The sequence below is a fragment of the Channa argus genome, chromosome 5 (genome assembly GCF_033026475.1).
Source record: "Channa argus isolate prfri chromosome 5, Channa argus male v1.0, whole genome shotgun sequence".
In the NCBI taxonomy this organism is placed as follows: domain Eukaryota; kingdom Metazoa; phylum Chordata; class Actinopteri; order Anabantiformes; family Channidae; genus Channa; species Channa argus.
In genome coordinates, this window is record NC_090201.1 from 15,779,634 (window position 1) to 15,790,681 (window position 11,048).

General features: G+C 40.0%; 1 protein-coding gene across 2 annotated transcripts; it reads left to right on the forward strand.

Moving 5' to 3' along the window:
• The first annotated feature begins 31 nt into the window (after nucleotides 1-31).
• Nucleotides 32-10,962, forward strand: eif4enif1 (eukaryotic translation initiation factor 4E nuclear import factor 1). Of its 2 annotated transcripts, none has more exons than XM_067504393.1 (19): nucleotides 32-369; nucleotides 1,022-1,180; nucleotides 1,429-1,502; nucleotides 2,116-2,243; nucleotides 2,573-2,847; nucleotides 3,085-3,283; nucleotides 3,401-3,558; nucleotides 4,191-4,329; nucleotides 4,662-4,838; nucleotides 5,715-5,986; nucleotides 6,580-6,651; nucleotides 7,280-7,466; nucleotides 7,949-8,037; nucleotides 8,354-8,490; nucleotides 8,716-8,797; nucleotides 8,942-9,065; nucleotides 9,141-9,455; nucleotides 9,573-9,701; nucleotides 9,959-10,962. In XM_067504393.1, exons 2-19 carry the CDS (start codon nucleotides 1,085-1,087, stop codon nucleotides 10,144-10,146), a joined length of 2,841 nt encoding a protein of 946 aa, XP_067360494.1. In that variant the 5' UTR covers nucleotides 32-369; nucleotides 1,022-1,084; the 3' UTR covers nucleotides 10,147-10,962. The 2 variants fall into 2 exon arrangements, with proteins under 2 accessions (XP_067360494.1, XP_067360493.1); XM_067504392.1 differs by having other exon boundaries at nucleotides 1,041-1,180.
• Nucleotides 10,963-11,048: the final 86 nt, after the last annotated feature.

Here is an 11,048-nt window from a genome sequence, read left to right on the forward strand (position 1 = left end):
AAAGGCGCGAGGGGCACAGTGTAATCTTTCCGAGGACCTTCTTAAAGCGGTGATCAGAGGAAAATTGCTGTTACGACTTAGAAAACAGAGAAAGAGTAGACGGTGATTTGAGATTACGGAGTCTCTGAGTGAATTGTTTTGTTATTAAGACCTGTGTAGTTGTGTTAAGCTATACCAGGGCAGTTTGTGTTTGCTGAAGTCACTGAAACATCTCAACCGGCTTTGGAATTGGTACTCGCGGGGTGGGCATTATCCCCATTCCCAGCTAGTTAGCTAGCTAGCAAGAAGTGCTAGGTTAGCTAGCTAGCTGACTAACGTGAACTGTCCCTGCTCGGCTATAAGCAACCAGTAGATCACACAGCGTTCAGAGTAAGTACCACGTGTTGGCTTTTGGTATCTCTACATGTAATATACATTCGTTTGCACAAAAAATTCTCAACAAAAAAAGTGTCTAGCGTGAATGTTACGTGAACTAGCTGATGTAAAGGCGCTAGCCCAGCCAATCCTACAAGCAGTAATTGGGATAATATTGCTTTATTTTGAAAACGATACATAGGTCATGCGTTTGATAATAGATTAGTTCAGTAGCGTCGACGTTTTGTATTTGTCAATTTTTTTCCTCCCGTCTAGCGGGGTCCGCAGTGAAGACTGTACAGGCGAGTTATCCAGTAATGCTAATGCTAGGTGTAACCCGTTGTAGTGGACATCACGTCCCTGGCTGATGTCAATTAACTTGCTAATTGGCTTTCACCGGTTGCTGAAACTGTTCCCATGTACATTCGCCCGACTTAAACTAAATGCATTTAAAAACATTTTGGGGTTGTTCATGTTTAACTCTGGTATACTTTATTAATGTCTAATTTTTGACATGTAGTGGTCTCCGAAACAGTGAGAGTGTAATTGTATCTTCCAAAACTTCGTTTTTGACACCAGTGCTCACTTGATTGATAACGTTGAGTCTGTATTACCAGGACTAACCAGTTACACTCATGCTTTACTTTAACCCTGTGTTTAAAAAAAGAAAAAACATTTCCCAACAGGATCGTATTTGAGCTAGAAGCAGTTTTGTATCAGAAAGGCAGTCATGGAACCTGATGCTTGTGTAATACAGAGGAATGGTAATGCTGTGGACCTAACTAAGCAACAGCCGGCAACCACAGCTCCTTACAGATACACCAAGGTATGGGGAAAATATAAACTCTAATCATTTAGAGAAGGGATTCCAACATTTTTCCTCAAGGCCCTCTTCCTTGTTTTCCAGCAAGCCCTGCACTACCCACTGCTGATTTACTAAACACAACTGATCCATGTAATCAGCAATGGGTAGTGCAGGGCTTGTTGGGGAAACGGAGCAGGACAGTGGGCCATGAGATTCAGGGTTGGAAACATTAACTTACTAACATTACCTGTTAAATCCTTATTGTACAGGAGAAACTTCTGGAAATAAAAGAACTACCGCTCTCCAATGAAAGGCCAGATTGCCTGTCTGAGAAATATGACAGGTAAGAATGTAGTTTCCTAAACGTTAAAGCAACACTATTAAAACATCTAAATACACTTTTTTTTTTTTTTTTCCCTCTCTCTCTCATTCTTCCGGCTCCCGTTGGCATACTTTGTTTTACTGGGTGCCTGGTTATTTGTTTACATATGATGAGAATGGCAACCGTTAAGGATTGAGTCTACAACATGAACAGCTTTCATTTTCACTTTAATAAATGCATGTTGACAGACATGTATTGTTTATGTTTATATGTTTAAAGTGAATTTTAATCCTAAAACAAGCCTTTTGTTACCGGTGGTATCCTGAAAATCATGGCTTTCATTCAAATTTAAGATGCAAGCTAATGGCAGCTTACCATGATATTCAGACCACCTCTGCATCTGTAGATGAAATGCATTTAGATTTTTCTTTTTCCCCCCAACTTTATCAAGTTGAATCTGTCATTTCTATTCTAAAAACAATAAAGTCCTTGCAGTTGTTTTTAAATTATTGGTCATTCTAACACTTGGTAAATGTGTTTGTTTTTCCTCAGGATTTTAATACAATTACCAATTATAAAATGACCTGTCAACATGTAAATGTGGCTTATACCTACTTTTTACTTTTCAATACAGTGATGGTGTCTGGGACCCTGAGAAGTGGCATGCCTCTCGTTATCCCACATCCGAGCGTAGTTCTCCAGTGGAAGGTTTTAAAAAGGACTATATGGATGATAGAGTTCTTTTGAAACGTAGAATCCCAGGTAAATTATATTTGAGGCAGAGTGTCTGCAGATGGCTTTTAAACCAAAAGGATGCTTGGAAGTATTCTGTGGCTGGTGGAAAACTTAAAAAAACTTAAAAGAACTACTATAATGATGGGCATAAATAAAGTGTTCTCTAGAGGGGTTTCTGTAATGCTTGTGACCTCTGAATATATTGTACTTCTGTTATGCCCAAGTAAATGTATAAACTTTTTTTTTTCTTTAATAAGTTAAGCAAAATACTTAACTTTTAAGACTTTAACTAGAGACTCTGCATAGTCTTTACTGCAAATATGTAAAACCCAATCAATTTGTTCAATTTTGTTCAGATCCTCGTGAACGATTAAAGGAGGATGATCTGGATGTCATACTGAGCCCACAGCGACGTAGCTTTGGAGGTGGATGTCAAGGCAATGCTGCACCTCCAACCCATACACGTCGCCCAATTAGCCCTATGGAAAATAAGGAAAATGAGAGTCTTCGTCTCGGAGGAGCACGAAGAATTGGCAGTGGACGTATAATTGCTGCCCGAGCCTTTGAGAGAGAAGCCCGTGCAGAAAAAGACAGGGAACGGGAGAGAGACTTTAAGGACAAAAGATTCAGGGTTGGTGATGATTGCTAATGCAAGAAGGATTTCTTAGTCATCTTTATACACTTTAGTTTCACAAGTCTACTTTTGAAAATGTTTTTCAGAGGATGCTGACTTGTCTAATTTATTGCATGATATACAGCAAAAACATTTACTTTAAACATCAAAGTAAAATGAAATAAAGATCAGTTTGATCACTTAATTATTGCAATTTTTTTTTTAAGCATGTAAACATTATGTTGTCATTTGCAGGGAGATTTTGGTGAAAAACGTGTGTTTAGTGAAAGGCGAAGAAATGACTCGTATGCTGAGGAGGAGCCAGAGTGGTTCTCTGGGGGACCAACGAGTCAGTCAGAGACAATTGAACTTATTGGATTTGATGACAAAATCCTGGAAGATGACAAGCGCAAGTCCAAGCAGACAAGGAAGCGGATGGACTTTGTGAAAGAAGGCATGTCAAAATTTTGGGGGTTAGCTTTAATCCATAACTTTAAGTGTATGGTGTATATGATATCTCTCATTAAGGATACATCAAAATGATTTTTGTCCTATTTATCATGTGCACCAGTGGAGTGTAATGGACGGGCTGAAGTGCAAGGCACTGTTTCGCGGTCTACAGCTGATCAGGAGGTTCCTCACCCTGATGTTCTGCCAGAGCAGTCAACTGGAGACTTTGACTTCAATGAGTTCTTCAATCTGGAGAAAACCATGCCTGGACTGGCCTCTGTAAGTACTGGGATGCACTGTTGTTAAAGGTTTGAACATCACTCATGGGCTGTCACTTGTGACTTTTCCCTTCCCTATTCTGTTAAATGGTGCAAGCTTGATGGTAGAGGTTTTTCAAGAGCTTCTCTTATTTATAGCTCAATTTAAAAAAAATAAAATAAAATAAAAAATTCTTATGGCACAAATTTAATCTGGCAAACATCTCATGTCACAGTTCAACAAGCCTCTTTGAATGTGACCATTAGGTCTTGGACTTGTATTACCCCTGCTGCACTGGCTTGATCAGTTAACTGGCTCTGTGGTTGGTGGGTATTGTCACTGAATGGGAAATATTCTTGTCAAATTTATGCCCATCATTATAGCTGATTAGAGCGGTTAATAATGGGGGGCGGGGGGGGGGGGGAAACTTGGCAACAAACTAAAGCTGTGAGTTTTCGGGATTGACATTTAGCCATGTGACAAAGCCAAACAGCAATGCATTGAATGAAAAGTGCCCTCAGTCTTCTAGCACATTTTGTGCTAAATCGATGGAAAGCGCTCTAAACGTAAGTGACACCTTTTTGTCTTAACACTGTTTGGTCTTTGGGTTTTTTATGTCCATGCTCTTATAAGGAGCTGTTTCTGTTTTGCAGATGATAGAGGAGGTTTTAGGGGAGGGCCCTGTATCTGCTAGTCGCTTCAGTCAGTGGTTCTCGACTAACCTGAGTCCCTCAGGCAGCCGTTCCAGCAGTTTGAGGTCTACTCCTCATGAGGAGCTGGAAAAACTTGCAGGTAAGTACTGTTCACAGCTGCGAAGGATCTTTATGTAACAGACATGGTAAATCATAAATTGCTGATCAGCTTTTACCATTGTTTCAAATTCTTTCATATCTGGTAAACTGCTCTTGATAGGCCATCATTAAACACAATCACATATTTTCCTATAGTTTAGCTTTCTTCAGCTTCTCTCAGTTGCACCTGACTTGCACAGTGGGGTCTACCATGCAACTCTGCCAAGTGCCAATGAATGTGGCTGTTACATGCTGTGTGTTACACCACAGTATGTTCATGTTCCCACTATAGCCCTTTTTAACAGTTTTTTTTTTTTTTTTGCAACTCTGAAGGATTTGAACCACGATGCACATCACCTAACCAAGGCCCTGCCCCATACTTCCAACCTATTCAATCATCAGAATGCAAAGAGAAGGTGGATATTCTGGAATTGCTGCACAAGGCCAAAATAGACCTGAAGCCCCTTCTCTCAACCCTATCTGACAACAAAGCTCGGCTACGGGAAAGCAGTGAGTGTCCATTTACTAAAACCCTTGCAAAATACGTTGTTTGAGCCAAAATGTGAATATACTGGGACTACCTTACAGTAGATAACTTGTCTCTATTGCTCTATAGAAGAGCAATCTGGATAAAATTTGATAATTTGCTCTGTCATAGCAGCGCAAAATATTTATCCAGAGGAAATGTTATTGGCCAATAGTAAAACATAGTTTTAAGATGCTTCACATTTATGCAAGACTCAGTAAATGTTTAATCAAATATTACACACCATTCCAGCTAAACTGTTTCAACTTTGCATAAAACACCCAGAAATCTGTGGTTGAAAATGGGTTTTGTTAGTTTGCAACAGAGATTCATTGTTTATTTTTAATAAACATTATTAGTGTGTACATGACTTTAAACATAAACATTGTTTCTAGGTTAGTAATGCAGCCTAAGGATTACTATTAACTTTTTATTAATATTATTACTGGGCCTGTCTCCTTTATACTGACATTTGTGATCAGATGAAATTAGTTGGCATCAGGAAAGAAATGCACATTTTGACTGACCAAGGCCTTCTGTCAGTTTACAAACACAGAAATCTCAAGCATTCTTATGATCTTACCTGTATCTGTAGTAAGTTACGAAACAGTGCTCTGTGTAAGAACCCCATCTAAGGGTGTCTGAATGTTTCATGTTCAAGCATTTGAATTTATGCCTAAGTGGGCAAATGCCCAGGTATGGAGACATTTTCCCAACACTCAAGTTTATAATGTGTGTATATAGTCTTCAAGTTTGCAATTTACTGGCTTCAAACTCATTTCTATGGTAATTGTGAAGGCCTAGGTCCTTGTTTTGAACAACCTTGACTATCTAAAGTTGAGTGATATTTATGTCCCCAGCTAACTGTGGAGTGGTGCTGTCCCTGGAAGAAGTGGAGGGTGAGATGAAGGGGTTGAAGTTAGGCACAGGACCACAAGTGCGAAAGGTGACTCCTACACAGAGAGGAAATGGCACACCCTTCATGGCTGAGCATTTAGAAGAGGCTTTAACTGGTGGCTCCAGTACCCATCCACGGTCACGTGACACAGATATGTCAGCCTTTAATAAACTGGTTAGCAGCATGAAGGCAAGTGGAACTCTGCCAAGTCATCCCAAAACAAACACAAACAATGTAAGTATTTCTATATTTTCTCATTTATATAGCCTCAGTCCTATGTGAGGTAACTAACAACATTGCTTGTTGAAATGGAATGGGTAACATTTAAGACAAATCTTTTTTGTTTTTTATAAAATCTATATTCTCTTTTGAATCATTCAATGGAATAGAAAGTGATGGGCATAAATTTGCTTCTCCACTTAATCTCTGTATGAAACCTGCAGGTGTCCCAACCCCCCGCCTTTTTTTTTTTTTTCTTTTTGTAATTTACCTACGTCCGATTCTTACTTTGTATCCTATCTGTACCGATGTTAAAACTATCTTAAGACTGTCATTGGAGAGATGGTCATTAAGGAAAATGACGATACATTTATACAAAATTATAGATGTCTTGCATGAGGGACACTTGCTTGTGAATTACATTTACCATCTCAGTGGGTTGTTAGTTTCAGCAAAGTCTCTTACATGAGTTTTATGTGGTTACTAATGGAAAGACACTTCAATTTGCCATTTTGATGCACTTCACAACTTATACACTGCAAAATGCTTACTGGGATGGCTATTAGCTACTGCTACTGCCACAAATGATTTGTTGTTCTACAATACAGCAACCTTTAGACCCAGCTGTGACACTGCCTGAAGCTCAGGTGCCTTCGCGGCAACAGAAAAATATATTTGAGGTATGTATATTAACTTTAAGCATGTTCAAGTTAATGTTGTCACAGTTTCACTGTCTGTTAACAGCCTTTGGGCTTTGTGCAACTGTTATCTAATTTTATCTTTAAGGTTCCTGTTGTACTACAGCTATTTGGTTTTTGATCAGGTAGTACATCATAATGAATTATCACAAAATAAAAAAATATTTTCTGTGCCAGAGAAGGTGTAAATCCAAAAACAGCAGAGAAAAACATCTTGTGTGTTTGTGACGCAAGTATATCTACTGGGGTTATCATGGGCCCAAATGCTGTGGTCTCGTTGCTCTCAAGTCCCTCTCAGACCACCCCCCACCTGAATTTAGGGCATTTCTAATACAGTGACTAGGACATAATCACTGGTAGTCTTCTTGAGGTTATGTACAATTTGCTGGGGGGGGGGAGGGATTTGTCCAAACATGGAAAATCTTGGTAACAATAAACTGGTTTAGAATGTTTGAGTGTTGTCCCCAGTTAGGAAACCTAAAGTGTAGTCAGTTTTGAAAATGCAAATGGTAGACAAATAGGCAAAAACTCAATCCTGAATTTTTAAAAGTTTTACTTGTAACTGCCAGACCAAAAACCCAAAAGTAAAGTGACATTGTATGTATTGCAGGAGCTCTTGGGAGGTAATGTTCGCAGTGGCTCCCCTATGTTACTTGCCAATCTATTGGGTAGCTCTGAGGACCCAACGACCTCTGCACCTCTACATGGCTTACTGCATAAGGGGCCTTCACCCGCCCTCTTTCCTCAGCGGGCACCCTCACCTGACTACTTCACGAGCCGGTTTCCGACTTCCGCAGGTAAATTTGTTGGAAAAGTGACAAGTTGCAATCTGTTAAAACGCAAAACTAAGGTGTACTATAGAATTTTATGCCTGGAGTCTTAACAGATTTGTCACTTCATCAGAAGGGACCTCTTATAGTCTGTGAAGAAGTGTTGTAATTCTCTACCAAAAAAGATCAAATCCTTCTGCAGTAAATTTCTACCACATGAACAGACCAGAGGAAATGTCTGCACTGCAGTATAACAATCTTAAAATAACAAACTACTACAGCTTTAACAGTGAATCAAATTAGAATGTAACTTAAAAGGAACATAAGTGAAACGTAATCCAGAGCCAGTAATACAATAGTGCTACAAAAGTAGTGTGAAAAACTTGCAATCTAGGGATGTGTACTGGTACTTTTGATGTTGAGGCCAAAATGCCTCAACATCTGACCTTTTTTATAGCTTGAATTTTAGGTTTGTTCTTAATAAGCTTTTCCCTCACTTGTACCTAAAGGATTTCCTGTCGAACCTCAGCCCATGCTACCAGAACAGTTTGCTAACGTACACCGGTCTATCAGCCCTGGATCTGCTGCAGAGCAACAGGTAATGTAAATGTTTTACATGGTAAATTTTGTTAATTGATTTATTTTTGAGATTTCAATGTAATAAATTCAGCCTTTTTAATGAGCTTCCCATGCTACCGGTGGCCACAATTTGAGTCTTGCACTTTATATGGAAAATGATTTTGCTTGAATAAAAACAAATTAACTTATGAATGGTTTGTAATATACGTAACAGTTCTCTCCTTTTGCAGCCTAGTGGAGCAGAAAAGTCTCATTGACTGCCAAAAAAAAGGCTACCAAGTTCAATAACTCAAACATCCAGACATTAGGTCTTTTTGTGTCTCTTGCATATACAGATGAGGGTACTATCTATGCCAGTAAATCAGGCAGACCTGGAAGCTCTGGCATTTCAGCAGGACCTTGCTCTACATGGCCACCACTCCTTCCAGTCCAGCTACAACAAGCCACTACAGGACAAGTCTTTTCGAAATCGGTAGGTTTTTCTAAAAGTGTGTTTTTAAAGTTCATAGATATGTTATGAATGACTGATTGAATCTGGTCAATGCATCTTCCGTTTCTTGGTTGGGGTGCATTTGAGAACAGACATTCATTCTCACAAAGAATGTCAGGCTACTTGTCTTACTACTAATTTGTGTGTGCACCCTAACCAGGATTGGTTAGGATTTACTAGTTGCGTTGTTGTGCTTGTGCTCAACAGACCACAGCGTGTTAATCGCTCCCCTGGTCCAGGCCCTCAGTCTGCTGGGAGAAACTCTCCAGGGAATCCTGTTACTAGCATGGTGAACATAAACTTTACATTTTATCTCTCTCGCGCTCTCTCTCTCTCTTTCTCTCTCTCCTCCTCCCCCCCCCCCCCCACCTCTAGTGTGTGTGTATAAAATTTTTACATATCCTGGTATTTGTGTTTGCTTTACCATTTGCAGTTGTCCCCTTCATTTACACCCACATCTGTGATCCGCAAAATGTATGCAACAAAAGAGAAAAGCAGAGATGAACAATCAAGTCGTCCAGAGACCAAGGAGGAGCCAACAGGAAACTCTCACGATGGTAAAGAAACTTATTTTGCACAGCCTTGATTTTAAGTTGATGTACTGCAACTTGATTTGTGTTGTGTATTGACAGACAGGTGCACCCCAAATCTCTACCCTGAAGGGATGGATGGGAATACTGCCCAGTCTGTGGGGATAAAACCAGGCTTGCAAACATTACTGAGCAAGGACCAGGAACGACTCAGGCCTGCCTCCTCTGGACACAAAGCTCCCACAATCATACCTCCAGGACCATCCTCCTCTTTCCCTCGGCCCATCTATCCGGTACCTCTGCTATCACATGTACCTCTAGTGCGACCTCCTCCCCAACTCTACCCTAATGTGGTTCAGCGAATGCTGGCACAGGGTATCCCACCCCAGCAGCTTGGACCTGCTCTAGTACAAGCAGGTTAGTGCCCCCATGTTTTTTTTTTTGTCTAAAACAAATTATTTTATTTAAAGGCTTGTTGTGTTCACATGATGTGAAAAGACTGTGGCAACTGAAGGTGTTAAATCATACTTGCAGGTTTACCTCCTGCTCTGCTTGGACAAATGTACCCTATAAGTACAACCGGGCATCCATTTCTACCTCCGAGGGCCAATACTCAGATGCAGTTGGCAGTAATGCAGCAGCAGCTTCAGCAACAGAGACAAAGTGAGTTTACGCAGTGTCAAAAATGACTACTCCAAGTAGTACATGGCAGTGGTGGCATTAAAGCCAAAGTATGTAACTTAATGTCTCTTTATAAATCTACAACTAGTGTCATATCTTATGTAATATGGTGTTTGTAACACCGAAAACCTTTACAATAAAGGTCTGAAAGTTATGAGTGTGGGGTTAATAAAAACAGCAGTTAAATGTAATGGGTTAAAAATAAGCTGTCAAATTCAAGTGTTTGTTGTCTTTTACAGTACATCCAAGCATCCCTGGCCCTCACTCACAGAGCCAAGGCCCCCACCGGACAAATGGCACCCAGCGACATGGAGGCAGCCCACCTCTAGGCCTTGCAAAGTGGTTTGGGTCAGATGTGCTAGAACAGCCACTCCCTTCCATGCCTGCCAAGGTCATAAGTGTAGATGAGTTGGAGTTCCGGCCATAGGAAGAAAAAAAACTGTGATGGATAGCATGTCTCTCCCCCCCCCCCCCCCCAACTCCACCTCTTTGTTACTATACAATGTGAACTTTAAATTGAAAGACTGTGAATCAATGCCATGCTTTGTCTTCAACCCTGAAGTCACTGTTTTAGAAGAGGAGAGAAGGGTTTTTTTTGTTTTTTTTCTTTCTATTCCATTGCACAGTAAATAATGTATAGGCCCTATTGTACAGCCCAAAAATCTTGTTCTCCTTGTATATAGATGGTTTTCTTTACCTTGGTATTGATGGTGACTTAATCCTGTAGCTCAGCTGAAAACCGAGGGACAAAGTCATCAAGAGCTGGTAGCATTCTGTCTTGTCCACCTAATTTCTTCCCTGACACACTATGAAAAGGCCACAGGACATGGCTAGTGGCTCTTTTTTGTGGAAGTGACTGAAGCATTTCAAGATGACCCCTTGTTTTGTGCCTTTTTTTTTTTTTCCCCGTAACTGTCTTCTCCCATTCAACCTCACTATAGGGGGAAGCACTGCTCAGTTTTATTTTTTGTTTTTGAGGGTGGTTTGGATTCAGTTTGTGTGCTTATTAAGTTATAAAAAGCACAAATGGAATTAATAAATAAAATCTTCAGTAAAACAGTGCCTAATTGTTTATATTATGTACTGCTACCTTGATCGTGATGGCAAGACTTGTCTTTTCTCTGCTTATCTGCCTTTTGAATCTGTGTAATGCCATACACTACAGCACCAGATCCATCTGTAAACCTTATGGTGGCACAGCAGGGTATTATTTCAATGGTGTATTATTAAAGCTGTAATTTTATGGTGATGTTGCATTGGACTGTTTTAGATTCAACAGTGGTTCTAATATGTTGTCTACTTAATTTACTTAAGGAAAGCCAAATGTAA